Below are 19,765 nucleotides of genomic sequence, written 5' to 3'. Positions count from 1 at the left end.
GTAAAGGTAGATGAGCAGGAGAGAGGAAACCCATTACATATGGGGCCACAGGGTGGGAAAGAGATGTGTAGAAGAAAAGCAAACATTTTTATACATAATATTTCATATAAACTGAGACTATGAGGAACTGCAAGTTTGCGTGTTTGATTTTAATTTTCTTTTTTTAACCCTTTCAAGACTCAGAATAAAATTCAACTGAACATAACATCTCCATGTGTCTTCCAGATCCTCCACTTTTGGAAGAATTATGCATCACAAATTTGTAACAATAGTGAAAGGATGTAAGAGGGCAACTCTGCTGAGAAACTTTTGGCTCTTCCAGATGAAGCAAGAAGCAACTTAAAGGCCTTAATAGGAAACTTTAACTTACTGCAAGCATGTTCAGAAACAACATTATTCTACTCACCTCCACCTCAACTTCAGCTTGAAATGAACAAGCCATATAGTTAGGCCATTTAAGAAAAAATCAGTTCAGAAGTACAAAGAATATTAAGATGCAAAAGTTTTCTAGAAAAGCCTTTCTCTCATAAATCAAATTATAATTCAGAAACAGTAAGGTTCAGCCAACTGACAAACATAAGATAAATTTTCTGTAAGATCAGTTACTTAATGAAGTTTAACTAATATATCTTCTTTCATACATACTAATCTTTTCTAAACAAGGGAAATCCTCTTTTACTTCATTTCCACTGAACTGTCTTTTCCCATATTGAACTTGAAAAACATAACTACTGTGTTTTATAAAAAATACACAAGATATTGTTTGAAACTTCCACCCTTCTTCTGCAAATCTGACACTGTGATTAAAAGAAATAACGATTAGATGTGAATTCCATACAAGAACACACTGTCACTGTTATAAAATGACCAGGTCATCACAGAACCAGTTTCAAGATTCAAAAAATACAAAACACGGGAGCAACACAACTCAATTTCCACCACCACCTCCCCCCAGTTAACTGCTACCTTATGTAGATGCTTCTTACTATATGAAAACAGGTATTTGCAGCTGAGCAGAAACAAACTTCCATTACTACCAAGTTCTTAAACTGCCATGGACAAGAAACATGGCCAAGCTTAGGTAAAACAGAAGGTAGATGGATATGGTTTACTTTCAATAAACATCTGTTAACAGATCAGCAGCAGCTACAAAAAAACATGATGCACCTCTAAATGCTCTATCCAGAGAAGTTTTGCCAATTTAGGTTACACTGTCCTCTTGTCAAGTCTGCCACACAAGAATACTTCTTTGCATTGATGGGTGTCTGTCAACATTCTCCTAAATAGAAGGGCAACAGATGCTACAGGCAGAATTTGTCAGTGAAGGAATGCGCTTGCATTTGACACATGGAGGGAGAAAAGAAAGGGGGACAAAGACTAGCCATCATAAGATTCAAGCTGCTCACTTAAAAACAGATGAAAGAGAATTTTCAAACATAGAAAAACCCTAATTTTAGCAAAATAAATAAATCATTTGCGCCACATTGATTCAAAGCATAATGGAAAAATCCAGCTATACTCTGTCCTTTCATCAACCCAAGCTGTATTTCTGAAAGAGTGATAAAAATAACACGGAACTCCTAAGCACTTTTTTCCAGAGATAGGAGTAAATGTGTCTGCTCCTTCTCGTTCACAGGAAAAGCTATTGGTTTCCATGGGAAAAAGGAAAAAGAGACTTAAAGTGCTACAGTCAGGTAACAGCTGTAAGTAGTTTTAGCATACTCCAGTGCAAGTTACTTTCATGATGCACAAGTGCAATCCTCAAAGTATATTCCACATAAAATAAATACTAACATTTTAACTACCACAACTGCCTGTGCTTACACTAAAAGGGGCCACATCCCAGTTTTGTGGTCTGTCAGAAGTGAATCTTAAATACAGCAATGGCTCCTGGCTCTAAGTGCGGTCCTGGACGGTTGCATCCTGCCTCCTCCGACTCCACAAGAGAAAAGAAAGGTTAAGCTCCACTGCGGTGTCTTTTCTTAAATAAATTATTTTTAAAAAAGATTTACATCTCACAGAAAACACACTGCCAAAAACTTTATCTATTCTCTCAGTGTAACAATCAAAAATAATACCTGTACCGTCTTTCCAAGACCCATATCATCTCCAAGAATACACCCCCTTTTATTAGCATAGTGTCCATACAGAAATTGGGCTCCTTCCCTTTGATAATCACGCAGATATCTGTTAATTGTATATGGGATAAAATCGCCATTGTCAGATAATTTAAAAGCAACTGCAGGAGACAGACGATTCCGGTCAGGAAAAGAAGGCTTTTCCAGATCACCATCATCAAATATTAAGCTCTTCCAGGGTCCTCTACTGGCTTCAATTCTACAAAGTTCAGTTATTAGTATTTTCCTTTCTTCAGACTCCAAGAACGATACAACAGCAAATGAATTTCCATTCTTGTCCTTTTCAATAGAGGATATTGTTCCTTCATGAAGTTTCCCATTTTCAAGACAAGGGGCAAGGCATTTCTCCCCAATATGCCAATTACCTATAAAAAAACCCAAACAAACACACAGTGATAAACTGGCCAAATGTACAAAGTATGTTTTATTAGTGTGACAGAATGAAATAAGATATAAACTTATTTGACAAAATGCATACAACTTAACATAAAAGATTTTACTGAAGGTAACACTAGAATTAGGATACTGATCACTGTTTAGAACCAAATCCTGAGCTAGATATTAAATTATAATTTGCTGAAGTGCTGCTATTTTATAAATATCTGAAAGTCTATAGGGAAAAATCTCATGTAAAAGCCATATTCTGATACACTAAGTTGTTCCATGGTGACTTCATGGAGGCGAACACCAATATGCTGATGCCTGCAGGTTTAGTGTCCAATTAGCAGACCTTGTGAACTGGTCAAAAAGGTCTTCTATATTACATACACTTCTGATCTACCTGAATCTAGTAATACAGTGTCAATAAATTGTTTAACAAATGCAATCGCATAGGAAAACATTACCTTCCTCCTAACCAAGTCTAGGTCAGGTAAAAAACCCCTAATGTTTAGAAACAACAGAACTCTACTTAAAGAACACTTAGTAGCACCTCATTTGCCTATGTTGTTCATCAAAGTAGCTAATTACTCAGTAAACTGTTTACATAGCTGTCCAGTCTGGAACTGTTAAAATCTGTTCCTCTATGTGGTCTCATTACAGCCATAATACAGCATATCAAATATTAATAACAGAGGTGACTGAACTGCTTCATTTTCACGGATCTCAGATTTACCTTTCATGCACAAAGATTATCTTTTGAATGGTATGTATGCTGCTAACAGAGAAAGAGAAAGATAAGAACAGAGTATCAGAGTCCAAAGAATCCACATCATACTGACAAAGAAAAACCCAAGAAAATATATCTATATCAGAAAAAACAAGGCCTTCACCCTTCATAGTAAGAAGAGAAATACCTAGTAAATAACAGTTGCACACAAAGTTTTCCAAATCTGAAGTAAGGAAGCATTGGCCTTTTGTGTTTGTGGAAACAATTTCCAACCTTCCCCTGCTAAGCCGACCCAACACAAAACGAGGCACATATCTGATTAGTCTCAGAACTTTGTTTCTTATCTATTTGTTGGTGTAAGTCCAGCTACTTCTGACAAAGTCATTACCAGCAGCAGTGAGAGACACCTAAGTTTTTTATGGGAAAGAGCAAGAGAGAGAAAATCTTGCATCAGAGCAAGTATTCGTACTTCCTAACTATGATCAGTGGTAATACACCTTTCTGGGCGCATCAACCCAGTTACTTTCCAGAGGTAAGGAAAAGAAAAGAAGAAGTCCTGAAGGCATGAAACGCCACCTTCCCCCACTTTCATGCGTCGGTGCAAAAAAATCATTAAGAAGATAAGTTCTCCTCCCCTGAGGTCCTGGAACTGCATACTCACAGAATTATTCTCCACAACATGACAGTTAGATCAGTGATAAACATATGTCATTTTAAAAAATAAATTATATACTCTAAACCAAAACAAAAACATCCACGTAGCTCACTATTTTGCAACCAGCAGTGGCCGTAAGTTGATATTCAGGTGAGAAAAAAATGGCACAAGTATACAGAATATCTCTCTTCTAAAATTCTTTGTCCTTAAAGTATTATTTTAGCTACCGAGATTTCCTCATCCAGGTGTGGTTTGTCTATTTAGCAGACCCCAGTGGATCTCTCTCTTTCAAGTAGCCCCACTGCGCCTTCAAGACACGCACCTTCAAGACATGCAGATTTCTTGCATTCAGTGTCTTCTGACTATGGATTTCACAGGTCTGCTCTCTAGTACCTGACAAGCTTTTGCGTGCTATGAACTTGGATCTCACAACGTAAACTGATAGCCCATTAGTTCTTATACTAACAAGATCACAAAACACATTAGACTCATCGTTCTGCAGATCTCTCTCACAACACCCCCCATCATCCTTGATAAATTCAACCCCACACCCTGTGTGTGACCTGTACATAAGCTGCTCCATACCTTCAGCCATTCCCACTGACCTCCTCCAAGACCTGAAGATCAAATGTGTCGTTCTGAGGCAAAGGGCGAAGTACAGACAGTATATTCACAAATCATACATAACTCATCTCTTAAAGTTTAAGGCATTTCTACTGCCTCTCACACATGCTCAAATCCGTGCAAAAACACGTGCACATGAACTTCTCCCAGTAGCATCTAAATCTTTGAGCAACTTCTCAAAACCAAGAAACAAGACTGAAAAAATGAAACCAGTTAAATACAGCACACTGTTAATATGCAAAATGAAGTTTATAATAAGAAAGAGTACTTCCGTAATTACTTTCTTTTACAGTAATACCTGAAGTGACATGTGACATGAGTTTAAAGACTCTCAAGTTAAAACTATGATTTAAGATGACGGCGCCTTTTGTTTTAACTGAGCACTCACTTGAGTTTAATGGGTTACATATGACTTGTCAGAATTAGGGTTCCAGGTGCAAAGTGGAATAAATCACACTGGACAACAGTTTCAGCGTTACCAAACTGCAAACCTAGTGAGAAACAAGGAACAGAACAGAAAAAAAGGGGAAGAACAGCAAAGCAATGGTATTAAGTACACCATTGCTACAAAGCCCCAGAAAATAATGCTGTACAAGCCAAAGCAAAAATTGCTACTTTAACTAGCCGGATCCACTAATTTCTTGGGTTTTGAGCCAGAACTATAATTTATGTTAGAGTACTATCATTAAAAATCATGGCAATTACCTGGTATAGCTTCCTAGCATGGGCACAATACACTTGCCATCAATAAAGCAAGCTGGTATTTAAGATGCCTGCCTACAGTTACCCCTTTTATCACAGTTGAAGAAAATGTGCCCTTATATATATACACGGACTGTACTAAATCATGCTGCTAATGGCCTACTGTCACACACTAGCTCATTTCAACATCTACTCCTCTAAAAAAAACCAAAAACAAAGTACCATGAATGCTTTCTCACTATTGAGGTTTGACCACTTAAGAGTGCAAAGGTTTTTTAATGCAAATAAATGACTGCAAAAGCAAAATTCAAGATACAATATAGTAAAAGCATTGCTCCTCTTAAATTGCAAAGCCTAACTACAGAGATGTTGAATAAAAGATGCTAAAAAACCCTAAGATGTTTTCTTTCCAGAGGTGGTGTTTTGAGTTCCCTTAACCACAAGACTTTCCACTAGTCCCAAGAAACAAACTTAAGTGTTTCTGAAAAACAGAACCGATTTAAATGGAGTTTTCTCACTGAATATCTGTAGAATATATAGGCCACCACACTTCACTTCTGTGACGGCGGCGGGCGCACAGGCCACTGCCAGCGAGCTCCCACCGTGAATTACCAAGCACCTCCCAACTTCCACGCCGGCTCTTAGTTTCCACCTGGGCCAACACGAGTAAGCAACAAGCGCCTGAACATCGCTCGGGAAAAGTCACACGGAAGATGCTTACCTGGGACATCATCACACATTTTAACTTTTGGCCGTGCAAAGCCCAGCAGACCCCGCGGGCGGAGGCACCCAGGGGCAGGTGGCGACCAGTAGCCAGCCGGGCCCGCCGCTCTGGGGGCCTACCGCCACAGGAGGGGGGCACGGGCCGCTCCAGCGCCCACACCCCTTCGCTGGAGACCACACACTCCCCCGGGTGAGGCACAGCGGGGACGGGGCTGAGGAGACCCAGGGGCGGCCGAGCAGTCAGTCACCCGGCGGGCACCTCACAGCGTGTCAGGGAAGGAAACTTGCACCCCCATCTCTGCCTCACTGCCGGCCCGATAACGGCTGGGCGCCCCCCCCCCCCCACGCCAGCGCCTCCAGTAGGGTGCTGGCAGGAACCATGCCTAGGGTGGGGGCCGAGCGACCCCCTCGCCCTCGCGCTTCTCGCCCTACCCCCACCCCCGCCGCGGCAGAGCTCGGCCACCGCCGGGTACAGGCCGCGCGGGGGGGGCTATCGCGAGAAGAGCGGCGCGGCGGGACTTCGTTCTTAAAGGAGCCGGCGGTGAAGTGGGTGGATCGGGAAGTATCGCGAGGTTTGCTGGTGGTTGTCGCGAGTGCCGGGTGGGGAGGGGTGTGGGTGTGGGCGTGGGGCCTGGCGGCAGGCAAGTGGCGTGCGCAAGGCGTGGGGGCGGGGGTTGTCCCGCTTTGGTGCGCGGGTTGTGGCGGCGGCATCTCACGCGGGGCTGCTGCGGCCTGGGGGGGCGTCTGGCCTGAGGGCGGCCCTGGCTGCTGGTGAGGCCAGGCCCCGGGAGAGCCTAGCGCAGGGCTGGGAGTAAGGCGGGACCGCGCCTCTGGGTTTCCTCAGTTACGTGCACTGAATTAAGTGCTCTTTCGCACAGAAACAGCCGAGCTGGAGTGTGGTACGTGTAGCGGTGGTGTACAGGCCTGTGACACGTGAAGATGCGGCGTTGGCCACGAATGTTAGCACCCGAGTGGAGCATCAGTGCTCCAGCAGGACTGGTGGCATTGTGACCCATACTGCCTGTAATGTAATTGAGTTTCCTCCTAATGCAGTCCGTGTTTGTAGCAAAATGAACATGAGCTGGTGGTGTGCCCAGGTAACCAAGAAGGCCAACAGCATCCTGGCCTATGTCAGAAATAACGTGGCCAGCGGGAGTTGGGAAGTTGCTGGAGCGTGTCCAGAGAAGGGCAAGGAAGCTGGTGAGGGGTCTGGAGCACAAGTCTTATGAGGAGCGGCTGAGGGAACTGGAGTTGTTCAGTCTGGAGAAGAGGAGGCTGAGGGGAGACCTTATCGCTCTCTACAATTACCTGACAGGAGGTTGTAGCGAGGTGGGTGTTGGTCTCTTCTCCCAAGTAACTAGTGATAGGACGAGAGGAAATAGCCTCAAGTTGCACCAGGGAATGTTTAGACTAGATATAAGGAAAAATTTATTTACTGGGAGAGCGGTCAAACATTGGAACAGGCTGCCCAGGGACGTGGTGAAGTCACCATCACTGGAGGTATTAAAAAAATGTGTGGCTGTGGCACTTCAGGGCATGGTTTACTGGGCATGAGTTGGACTTGATCTTAAAGGTCCTTTCCAACCTTAATTATTCTATGTTTCTGAAATCTGTAGAGGAGAGGAAAGATGAGGGATGTAAAGCTATTTTCTAAGAAATTGTGGGGAGAACGTTTGGTGCAATGGAGGTTGCAACTGATGCTCTGTCAGACAGCAGCCTTGCAGCTGGCGTTGTAGAGAGGTATTAGCTGTAGTGTGGAGATTGGAGCATGGTAAGAACCTGACATGCAGCAAGATCTAACATTAGGGGAAAAGGCTGAAGTGAGTGAGGCCCATGTTCTACCTCTGCATGTTTTCAGAAGAGCCTAACTGGATGCAGTAATGCTTTGCAAATTATAAACTCAATCGATAACCATCATGTTATTCTTGCTGAAAAAATTGAGCCCCACCAGGAAATCTATCCAGATTGCTTTGTATCTTGGTAGCAATTTAGTAGAATGTTAGATGCAGGGCATGAGTTCCTGGATCCTTGCTATTACTTTGACAAAATGCTTTAACATGCATTTAGTAGTGCAATACTAAGAAGTTTCACTTACAAAAATTAACAGTGTGTAAATATCATGCAAGATCTGTTTTTAAAGCAGCTTTGATTACTTTTCTAATGCAGGAGACATTAGTTTGGGATTAATGTCATTGTTTCTAATTATCTGATAACTTAATTTTTTTAATGGCATGTTAAGGTGGGATTAAGTATTAGAGAAAAAACATGATCCTTTTTGGCATGTGCAGTAAAATTGCATACAATGAAGATGGATAGTCAGACTGGCTAATCAAAATTCCGCACCCTACAATATTTTCAGAAGTAGGGCAAGGCAATAAATTTTCTAATATGTGGGTCTACGTGCTGTTTCTGCAGGCAGCTGACATGCAGGCAGCTACCTGCCTGCTCTAGGAGTAATGAAGACTTATGCAACCTGGAGTGATGTTGCTTCTTTAAGTTGTGTGCTATTAGCCAGAATTTTGTTCTAACACAAGTTAATGAAAGATGTATGGGTTTTGATTAGTCATTTATATTAGAGTAATGGGAGAATAGCAGGTGTGAAAGCACTGCTATTGCTGCAACAATGAACTACATGAATATCAGGCACTACATATGTTGGGGGAGGTTGTTCAAAGACAAAAAGTAATATAGCACCAATAAATTACATTGTTTTAAAAATATACATGTAGTCATGGACTTAACTGCATTCATTCTAAAGGAATGTGACAAGAACTATACCATAATAAAACCAAAGTTAAAAACAGGATGACATTTCAGATTTTAAAAATTTGGCAAAATAAACACAATATAACTTTACCATGACCTCAGATATTTAATACACCTCAGCCCGCAGAGCATCTTAGAAAATCAGTGAGCATATAGGCTCTGATTCCAAGGCAAGCTTTTAAACTGGATCGTGTTTGAAGATAAATGTGTGTTTATACAACAAGGTGTTTATTTAACAAATACTATGTTGCATTTGATTCTTACTGGGATATTTGGGCTTAGCAAGGACTCTTTCATACAGAGTACAGCTGTTATTTTGTAGTCACAAATACAAAATTATGACTTCACAAAAGAAGAAGACATGAAACAGATTAAACTCTTGCTTAAACACTTTAATTTTTCTAATAAACAGGCAGTAAAATCCTGCCTACAGTCCAAGGATCCCGTTCTGCTTTTATGTCAGTGGTAAAACTGCAGTGGTTTAGCTGGAAACAGAATTGCACCTGAAAATCCCAGTGAAGTCACTAGGATGAGTTCCCATTGCACTTCAGTACACTCTTGTAGCTCTTCCTCAAGAAGGGAGAACAAAGGGAGGAACACACCCTTAACAGGAGCAGTTGCTTAGCATGTCAACAGGTAGTGTTTCCTCTTGCCATTAAAATTCCTCTTGCAGATTACAAGAAGCTTCTGTGTCTTTACTCAGGAAAAAAAAAGCTAGGAACAAGCTGGCCAACTGAGATTAGGACCGGGCCCATAATGACAATGTTTCCAGGGGCCAGGGAATTATTTTGTTCTGTCATGTATCTTTGAAAGTTTTTGGAGTATAAAAGCCCTTCTTTCAGGAAGTCTTTCTAGCTCAAGGAATGTTAGGATGTCAAAAATGTCTCATACTGTGTTTCTGCAGGGAAAGGTTTGTAAAAGGATTTAATTTTGAAAAGCTGTTGCCATTATTGAAAAGTTGAATATATCCAAACTCCATATGAATATTTGAACTCTGCTCATATTTGGCTTAGTTTAGGTGTCATAAGTGTTAGGCTCAGATAACAACCAAAATGAATAGGATAATGGGGATAAGCACTTTTTAAATATGTGCTATATCCCTGAAAGCATTTCACATGTAACATTGTGGCCTTCCTGTTCACTCTTCTTTGACAGAGAGAGGAGATAAATTAACTGATGTGCATCTAAAAAGGGCAGCTTAGTTCCATTTACAGCATCCTCCATGGCAGTATGTCTGAAAACAAAGCAAGCTAGTGATTCTCAGATGCAGTCAGCATTTGCAAGTCTAACTGAAACCCATGGAAAGTACTGGTGCCTAGAACTTTTGAAAATGCAAGTCAGCCAGTTGTTTATTTCTATACTGGAAGAAAGAAGAGGTGGTTCAACTCAGTGGTATTAATTAAGCATGGCAGCATTAAAAGTGCTACAGAGGGGAACTCGATAATGTGATGTGCATGGAATTAACTTTTTGGAAGGCCTTTTGTCTCTCCAGCAGTTCATTTGCCATGGTATTTTACACATTACCCATTAACAGTATTCAAGAAGCTCTCAGAGTTCTTTGTGGAAATCAGACCAAAGGTGCTCTGAAGTGTGTGTGCACTAATGTACACCCCACAGCGATCAAAGAAGGGATGTTTGAGTCTTGTGCGCAGCTACAGGGCTAGTCTCTTTGGGATCACAGAGACATGGCAGGATAGCTTGCCTGGCTGTAGTGCTGCTGTGGACAGACCTGGGCCAGGTAGGGTGAGCCAGGACAGCGGGGAGCAGAATTGGTGTTTTACATGAGAGCAGCAGGGATACATGGAGCTCTGCCTGGTGACCATGAGATGGTGGAGTCCAGGATCTTGAGAGAGGGGAACAAGACAAATGGCAGGATCATAACTCTGGACTTCAGGAAATGAGACTCGTGCCTGACCAACCCGTTAGCCTTCGACAATGACTGGCTTGGTGGACTAGGGGAGAGTAGTGTATGTTGTTTATCTTGACATCAGCAAGGCTTGCACCACTTTCTCCCATAACATCCTCTATATAGAGGCTGATGAAGTATGGGCTGGATAAACGGGCAGTGAAGTCGACTGAAAACTGGCTGAACTTCAGGCCTTAAATGATTATTACCAGCAGCACAAAGTCCAGCTGCAGTCCCGTTACTAGTGGACTATTTTGGGGTGTGATACTGGGGCCAGTACTCGACATTTCATTAATGACTTCAGTGGTGGGACAGACTGCATCCTCAGCAAGTTTACAAATGATACACCAGTGGGAGGAGTGGTTAACAGACCAGATGCTTGGTCTTCCGAGAGGGACTACAATAGGCTGGAGAAATGGGCAGGTAGGAATCACATGAAAGTCTTGCAATGGAGGTGGCATAATCCTATGCAGCAGTATAGGCTGGAGATCAACTAGGTGGAAAGGAACTTTGCAGAGAAAGACCTGGGGTCCTGATGGACTGCAAGTTGTCCATGAGTCAGCGGTGCACCCCCACAGCACAGAAGACCAGCAGTATCTTGGGCTGTGCTAGGAGGAGCATTGGCCAGCAGGTCAAGGGAGGTGATCCTCCCTCTCTGTTCAGCTTAGGTGAGGCAACATCTGAAGTGCTATGGCCAGTTCTTGGTTCCCCACAAGAAAGACATAGACATACTGGAGAAAGTCCAAGAGCAAGAACACGAAGAGATTGGAGCATCTGACCGTGCCAGAAGAGGCTGAGAGCTGGGATTGTGTAGCCTCAAGAAGGGAAGTCTCAGGGGGTATTTTGTTATTAAATACCTGATGAGAGGGCGTAAAGAGGATGGAGCCATACTTCTGTCAGTGGTGCCCAAGGCAAGAGGGAATGGCAGCAAATTGCAACAGGAAATACCATTTAAATAAAAGGAAAAGCTCTTCAGCTGTGAGGGTGGCCAAACACTGCCACAGTTTGCTCAGAGAGGTCGTGGAATCCCCGTGGAAACATTGGACCAGGCTCTGAGCAACCTGCTGTAGCTGAAGATGTCCCTGCTCATTGCAGGGGGCTTGGACTAGATGACGTTTAAAGGTCCCTCTAACCCTCTAATTATATTCTATGATTCTAACCTCAGCCATTCAGTGATTCTTTGAAGAAGATCTGTGGGACAAACTGAGTTCTGGCTGCCTGCTTATGCTATCTATTATTTTAAAAGTTAAGAGCCTTAAGTACCAGGCAGATTGTTTAGCCAGAGTCCCATTTGTCTTGTAGCCCAGTGCCAAAAGACATGGTACCAGTGCTTACCTAGCTATATGCATATTTCCAATCTCTTCTTCCGGTTATTCTTAATGACTGGTAAGATCTTCAAGTCATTCTTCTCTTTTATATCATCAATCATAAAATAAAAGCTTCAAAATACTAACTAGGGATGTCTGGAAATGCTGTACAACACTGAAATGTGTGCACAACACATAAAAAATAGATAACACCTTGAGAGTTTAACTCAATAAATCCGATATCCCTTGTATTGTTAACTCATTCTCAGAAAGAGTCTAGCGAGTCATAAATCTTACTAACTCTTAGAAGCCAGGGTAGTATAATTCTTACAACCTGCTGCAAAATTGTCCTTTAAAGTTTGTCTGCCAGATGATGTGTTACTCAGCTTGAATAAACCTGAGAGACTGATTCCACAAGTGTTACAAAGTATTGATTCATTTCCTTCGAATGTCTGGTTAAAGAGTGACTTGAGGAAAATGTAAAGTTTTGTCCTTAAATAAATATTGTATATAAATGGATCATGTCAGCAACACTCAGATTTCATGATTGCCTGGAGTGGGAACTGGATAATGAGGCTTGTCAGCTCCATTGGATTTGTAGCAGATATTTGTGTAGAGCAGTTTTGAATGTTTCAGAAAAATATGTGAACATTTGAAAGGCTTGTGGACCAGTCTCAGTTATGCTCTGGGTCTGGTTAAACCAAATCAGCATAATTGTTCTTCAGAGGATCTTTTATTATGTGTTACACATTTCACTTTACAAATAAAAATTATTTCAGAAATGGAACAGAGCTTTTCACTAGGAGTAGTAGTCACAGAAATGGTTTATGGAGATTACAGTTGAGTTTGGTTCCCATAATCCCTTTTTTCCTTGAGGAAAAAATAAAAAGTATTTGCTTCCTCAGGTTTGATTTCACATTTTTGAGCTTTGATTGACAGCAAAGCGTGAAGGGAAAGCCTTTAAAGTACCACACACATGCAGAAAGAGAGCAAAAAAGACTAAAACTGGAAAGACATAGTTTTTTGTTTTCATTTTTTTGGGGGGGTAACATGTCAAGCTGTCCTCAAAAGATAAGAAAGTCGTGATTTGAAGCCTCCTATGCAGATAAGATGCAAATGTGATCTGGCATAGAAGACTGGAACATGCAGCTTTCCTAACTAAAATCACAGAAGCTGGAATAGACAGCCCTTGTAAACAGCCATGTGACCTAGTCATCAGGTCTAACCTAGCCAAAACATCTCTAATCAAATGAAACTGTACCGTCATCTTGGAAATGTGATGCCCACTGTGAATTGCTAGGCTCCTATGATGATCCAAAAATAAAGACAAACTGTATGTAGTTAGCCTTTTAAATATTTTAATATTTAAATATAATTTAAAAAAACCCAAATATTTTTTCCCTTTCTGTTTTAAGCAATTTACCTCATTAATTGTGTGAGCCATAACCTGATGTGTTACGCTGTTGAGGAAACCTGCAGAGACATATACACATACACAAAAAGGCATATTAGGAAGCAACTCTGAAGCTCTGTTAAAAATATATGACTCCTGTTTAAACAAAAACATTCTATTCCAATACTGTGACTAGAATGCAGTGCTTTACGCAAGTTATTTCCTGTGTTTCTTCTTTGTGTTATCTATACAACACATCTAGCAAAATAGGATAACTTTATGAAGTGGCATTTTTTAGGGGAATATTATAGTATGTACAAATATGTTAAAGAAGTAAACTGGAGCTAGACAAACTGAACTGGGGGCTTGTCAAACAATTCACCAGTCAGTTTCCCTAAAGCATGTAAGAATGATGTGTGTTCATGTGGAAGGCAGGGATATTTTTGTTCCTGGGTTTTTTTTTCCCAACTCTGAAGTCAGTTAACCTCTTTTACTAGGAGGATCAGACTGCTGTTGGTGCCAGAAACCACAAACGTCTGGGACCAGTATGTCAGAGATTATTTCTGCTGAATCAGCTCTCGATATAACAAATATATTAAACCAGTAACCCAAGCACAGAGACATTTCATAACACAATGGGAACTGCACTGCAAAGAAGGTTTAGAGAAATTCTGAGCCCCTGCCCAATTTCACTGTTATGTGAAAACAGGGGGGTTTTTTGTGACACCAGCAACAAATACTAGTAAAACTAATGGTAGACTTTTCCAAGTCTTTGCTTACAGGTAACATTTAAGATAAAACAGGAGAAATACCATTATATGATCTCTAAAACATAAAAAAAATTGTTAAGCCAGTTATAGTAGAAGTTAATTTCAGTTAAAGGAATAATCAGAAATACATTATATATTAAATGAAAAATTAAGTTGCCATGCATGCCTTTTATTGGGTTAATATAACATACAATTGTTGTCAGGTATCTGATCATTGTAATAGGTAACATCTGTGTTAGGTTTATTCAAAACAACCTATCGGTTTGTACACATACGTGTACATGCATATGCTGTGTCACTGGCCCCCACACAAACTGAAACCCATTCCTCGTTTGTAATTAAGGCTTCCAAATGCAAGTATCAACAATCAAAACTTAAAACCACAGAATAGTAAGTTTGATTCATATGCCATAATAGCTAAGTCTTACTGTCCAAATCAGCTTTCTCAGCTATAAGCAGATTCTCAGTTTCTTTGAACGGCGCTGTTCTCTTATTTTCTGTGATTTACCTTATCCAGTAAATTCTGAGTTGATACCAGATTTTTTGAAGATGTGGCATATAGAATAAGTTATTTAAAAACAACAGAAAGAAACAATATGGCTTACAAAAGGAATTACTGTTACTGTGAAAAACATACATTTTTTTTTTAGATTTAATTTATCTCAAAGACAGGGAAGAGGCTGCCTTATAAAAAAAAATCTGAAACCAAATGAAAACCAAATACTCAGTCTTATTTTGGGATTGGACCCCAACCTTAATGATTTTTTTCTTATTTTTAAACAGAATAGATTTTTTTTTTAATATTTGCTATTAAATTAGTTTTAAATTACCATTTTTGCTAGCATATTTTAAGGAACAGACCAGGACCAAAGAAGGGGAGCATTTATTGGGGTTTGGAAGAATACCTTTGTTTCTGAGGATGATTGCTTGCTGACTTTAAGTAGACTTGTAATCAAGTTAGTTGCACTGCCACAGGGCAGCACTGAGCAATGGTCCCGCCTTCTTCAGCATGGTGCTCTCTTGTGCAGAATGTTTCATTTTGTCCTCCAGAACCAGAGGAGATTCACGCTTTAAGTACAGTAAGTAAATAAAACCAAAAGGAAAAAAAAGCCAGTGAGAAAGACGAAAATATACAGTATTCAATTGCTTGTGCTTCTGTACAGGCCTACCAGGGTATTCCCACAACATTCAAGATTACTGCCAGTCCAGAGCTTACCAGACCTTTTCAAATTCAGCCATCCCTTCTGGGTCAGTCCTAGGGGCTGATTCTGTCCCTGTGGGCTGTGGGTTGTAAGTATAATGCACAGGTAACTGACTCCCCAGGCCAATTGTCAAATGTAGTCCACTGACTTTCACCAAACAAACAAACAAACAAATGACACATTAAAAATCTGAATCTGCAGTCATAGTTTTAATTAAAAGAGAAAAAAATAGCAGAAGGAATGTTCCCAAGAGCATTCTTACCACAGCCAGTCACTCATATTCCATGTCTTTTTTTTTTTTTAAAGAAGAGATTAACTTGTCACTTGTACCCAGCTCTGTGTGTGTAGGTAGAAGGGAATAATTCTATGTTAAGACAAATGTGCTGTTATTATGACTTCACTGATGTTTATCATCTAACTACTACAACTACTGGAGCCGTAAAATAAATGGAGTACCAGCAGCCACAACAGAAAATGAGGCAGAAGAGAGACCTTCTAAGCCAAATTGTCGTGAGGTTCTGTGTCTTCTGTATGGAATGAAGAGCATTTGCATTCATGTGCATTGGTGTAATGTTTTCTAAGATTGCTTTAGGCAAAATACAGAAGGATTAAAGAAGTACGTGGCTGTATTAATTTATGCTTGTATTTATAGGAAGTTACTATATCTAATACAAAGTAGCACAATCAAGTCAGCTTTCTGCAGAATCTGGGGTGTTCATTTACAACAGAATATTTGTATAAATATACAGAAGAAAAATCTAAGTGCTTAAACTTTTCCTTAATGCACTTTTTCTGATCAGTACCATCCTTTCACAACAAAGACAGTAAAACAAATTCTTCTAGTTGAGTGGACTTAAGACTTAGCTTAAGTGATTTTCTAAAACAGAATGAGATTAGTCAGTACTTAATGTCAGGACAAATGAGAGCCTAGGTTATTATGTCATCTCAGAAAGACCACAGAAGTCAGACAGATTTACACCTTGTTTCTAAAAAGACATGTAATTTTGATTCCTTAAAAAAAAAAAGGGGGGGGGGGAGGCTACTATTAACTCTTGTGAGGTAATAGGTTGTTTTGACAATGTCAATATCCAGATTTATGGAAGTATCTTGCGGCTTCACTCAAGATCTAATTCTCTTCAATCACTCCATTGGCTTGAGGACTAGTGATTGCTGGAATCCTCCATGGATTACCCCTGATCCTCAAGGACATGAGAACAATTCCAAATTAACTTCCAAATACATTTATGTAAACTGTGTATCCCGCCTCAGAAAGAATAATCCACTACATTCACATATAAACAGAACCTTTAAATATGCAACAGATGTTCCATTTTTTGAAAAGCTCTTGAATTCATTGACAGGCCTTTGGCTAAACTGATGAATTAATTTGTTCGGGGCAGATTTCATAAATCCTCTAATAATTCTTACCCTTACACATCTTGACTTGATTTCTGAGATCTGCGGCATGTGTTTTAAATGTTTTAACCTTTACTACTTTAATCAGGTAACATTTATTTCAGGGCTGGATGATGATCGTTCATTGAAAGATATAGTTGACTAGGAAATAAAATCCAATTTGTCAGTTAAACAAACCACATCTGAAAAAAGAAGAAATCAGTCTGTATTACTGGATCCCTGAAATGCTTAGCAGTTTTGATGTCATTCTCCCTTTCAAGAATATATAGTGGTGGATTGCTAAGTATTGCTGGATGCAGTGCTGGTATGCAGAAACCACAGTTACCATGCTTATGTACAACTGATTTCTTGGGGTGGTTCGAATGTAAGCCTTCACCTCTATGCTGAGATTTATTTCATCATTTTAAGCTATTTTTCTTTAATACTTAGAGGCTAGGTACCAATTTAAACAGCAATGAAATCAGTCTGAAAAAAAAATTTCGCCTAAACTGTTTGCTTTGGAGAGGTCTTTAACTATGTTGATGCTTCTGATGTAATGAACTAAATTATATCAAATCATTTAAGTTTTTATATTGACAGATGTGTTTGATAGAGTGCAGTAAATGTGCAGGTAAAACTGCATTAGAAAGATTTCTGTATTCCATTGCTAGACAGCTGGCATGCCAGACACCCACTCAATAAACCTGCATATATTTTCTTACTATAATGGGACATTAAGAGGTCAGAAGTGTACGGCCTCTAAGATTTGATAAGAATATATTACATTTATATTGTTTTTATTTCTGATGAAACACATAAACAGAGCAAACAGACATTTTTTGCCTCTTCCATGATATTTGCTCATAAATCTAGGTTTAGCTGGATTTAGAAGAGTCAGAGTGCATCTGTATGAATATGGGTGTTGCAACCTGATTAGAGACGCTGACATCCATTCTGTAGTGTTTGATGCTTTCTTGCTCTGATGCATTTCTAAATGAACTCTGCTACATCAAGCAAAATTATGGACTTGTGAAAGAATTGCAGGATCAGACAGTACATACCAAAACCAGACCTGCCCATCTGAATTCATACTCCCAAAATAAACCAAATTCTAGTTAAAATCCATCTAGGTGGTTTACATTTATTTGAAAGATGTCTGCAATTAAAATTTCTTAATCTGGGCCTGTTATGTATATGTGCTTCTTATATCTCTAATGTGAAAATGCTGTTCATGAAGTGGAACTACATTTCATGAGTGAAAGAATAGTTGAAAAATGAAAATTCTGTTTACCATCTTGGCTTTTTTTTCATTTTCCAAGCTACTCTGGAAACAGGAGGTTTAACAAAGCATATTTTTTTCCCTTCTTATGTTCACCATGTTCTTTCTTGCCAGTTCCTCCATAGTCCGTAATATCAGCTATCAGCTGAGTAGGAGAAGCCAAGCAAAATGTATATTAACCACCTCCTATCTGCCTTTTCTTTGACAATGCCACTCATGTTGATCTCTCTACCCAGACAACAGATTTCATTACATTTTAGAAATGTAGTCATAACAGAGATTTTTGAAATGCAGGTCAAAGTCATGAACAGCATACTCTAATTTGGGATTAGGCCTTCTTTCAGGAGGAGGTTTCATGTATGATCACCAAAAACATCTTCTGACTATCTTTGTCAAAGATTCTGTGATTCTGTCTCCCTTTAGTTGAAATTGGCCCAAAGACTTGGAGATTATTGGAGGACACTAGTATATGATACAATAACATGTATTTTGCAAATTCATATGGAAGATTACAGTACATATGTGCAAAGTGGAAGAAAAGATCCGAAGTAGAGAGTGCACATAGCTGAATATTAGTTCATCCTGTGAGCTGCCATGCCATGCAGCTCACACTGGAACAATCAGAAGTCGTAGATTTCATTCAGAGGTCCTTTAAAGGTACAATCTGGAGAAGTCAGTCAAAATTTCCTGTGTGTATAATTTGTTTCATAAGTAATATTTGTCACTCTGTTCCCGCTTCATAAATGATGAGTAATGATTATTCATGAGAAATTAATTGCTTCCGTCATTTTCACTACAGGGGATTTTCTGCCGGGTAAATCTAGATTACAGTATTCTCAAGGATCAAGATTGATGCTAATGTGCTGTCCCTATTGCTGTAAGAAGGCAAACAGATCTTGTGCCTTTGAGTTGCTCACCAGAAACAAACCTAGCCACTGGAAAAAATGACAATAGGAATTTTCAAATTGTTGTTCAGGCACTGTAGCTTACAAATGCCAAATGAACTGCAGTATGTTTTGAATACAACTGTGTGATTACCCAGTTCTCCATTTTGCTATATACCAATTTTGGACTGTATTTTCCAGAAAAGCTTAGTTTAAAAGGTCCAACTTCTGCTATGTCCAGTTTTATGCAGAAAAGTGGCTCTTGAGTTTGCTACGCTTCATATTCTTTCCATTTAATACTACTGCATTTAGCTTATCTCTTTCTTCAATCCTTTCTTCAACATGGCAGTTAATACAGAAGGAGAAAAAAACCCAAATAACATGTTTGAAGAAAACCGAGACATAGGCTCAGTGTCATTGCTGATTATTCTACTCTTGTTGCATGCCTTCTGCTATTTTGTCTTTTCTGTTACCTGCCTATATTGTAGGCTTTTTGGGGACCAAAAGCTATTTTCTCCACATGTGGAGTTACATGAATATTACACTAATGCCTTTGTTTTAGAAAAAGCACAAATGGCTGCAATTTGATTTTTCTTGGGATCCTGCAGAAGGTTAAGGAGACACCTTAAATTGTGTCTTTCGGACTCCTCTGATACTTTATCTCTAAGTATTCATACTTCCTGATCTTCTGTTTTGCCACTTACCTAGCAGGCTGCAAGTAAGGAAGTGCCTGGGCTGGCACCATGGACAGAGGCCCCCAGTGGAGTAGCTGGAGCTGTAGACTGTACATACCTGACAAATCTTATTCGTGTGTGACTAAAATATTTAAATTATATAATTGGGTTAACTGAATTAGCTGCATTGGTAGATTTTGAGGATAGGTAATTCCTCCCTCAAAACTACAAAACCAACA

General features: G+C 39.9%; 1 protein-coding gene across 1 annotated transcript in view; it reads right to left on the bottom strand.

Moving 5' to 3' along the window:
- Positions 1-5,967, bottom strand: part of ERCC6L2 (ERCC excision repair 6 like 2) — a gene marked incomplete at both ends in the record, with an annotated part of 58,016 nt that extends 52,049 nt beyond the window's left edge. The window contains 2 exons of the mRNA XM_082013093.1: positions 2,079-2,503; positions 5,949-5,967. Coding sequence (XP_081869219.1) covers positions 2,079-2,503; positions 5,949-5,967 — 444 coding nt within the window. The remainder of the gene's footprint in view (positions 1-2,078; positions 2,504-5,948) is intronic.
- Between the last annotated feature and the right edge of the window lie 13,798 nt (positions 5,968-19,765).

This window comes from Phaethon aethereus (genome assembly GCF_964289735.1).
Source record: "Phaethon aethereus genome assembly, chromosome: Z".
Taxonomy (NCBI): Eukaryota; Metazoa; Chordata; class Aves; order Phaethontiformes; family Phaethontidae; genus Phaethon; species Phaethon aethereus.
Note: the sequence above shows the minus strand (reverse complement) of the source record. Positions and strands in the feature narration are given on the sequence as shown.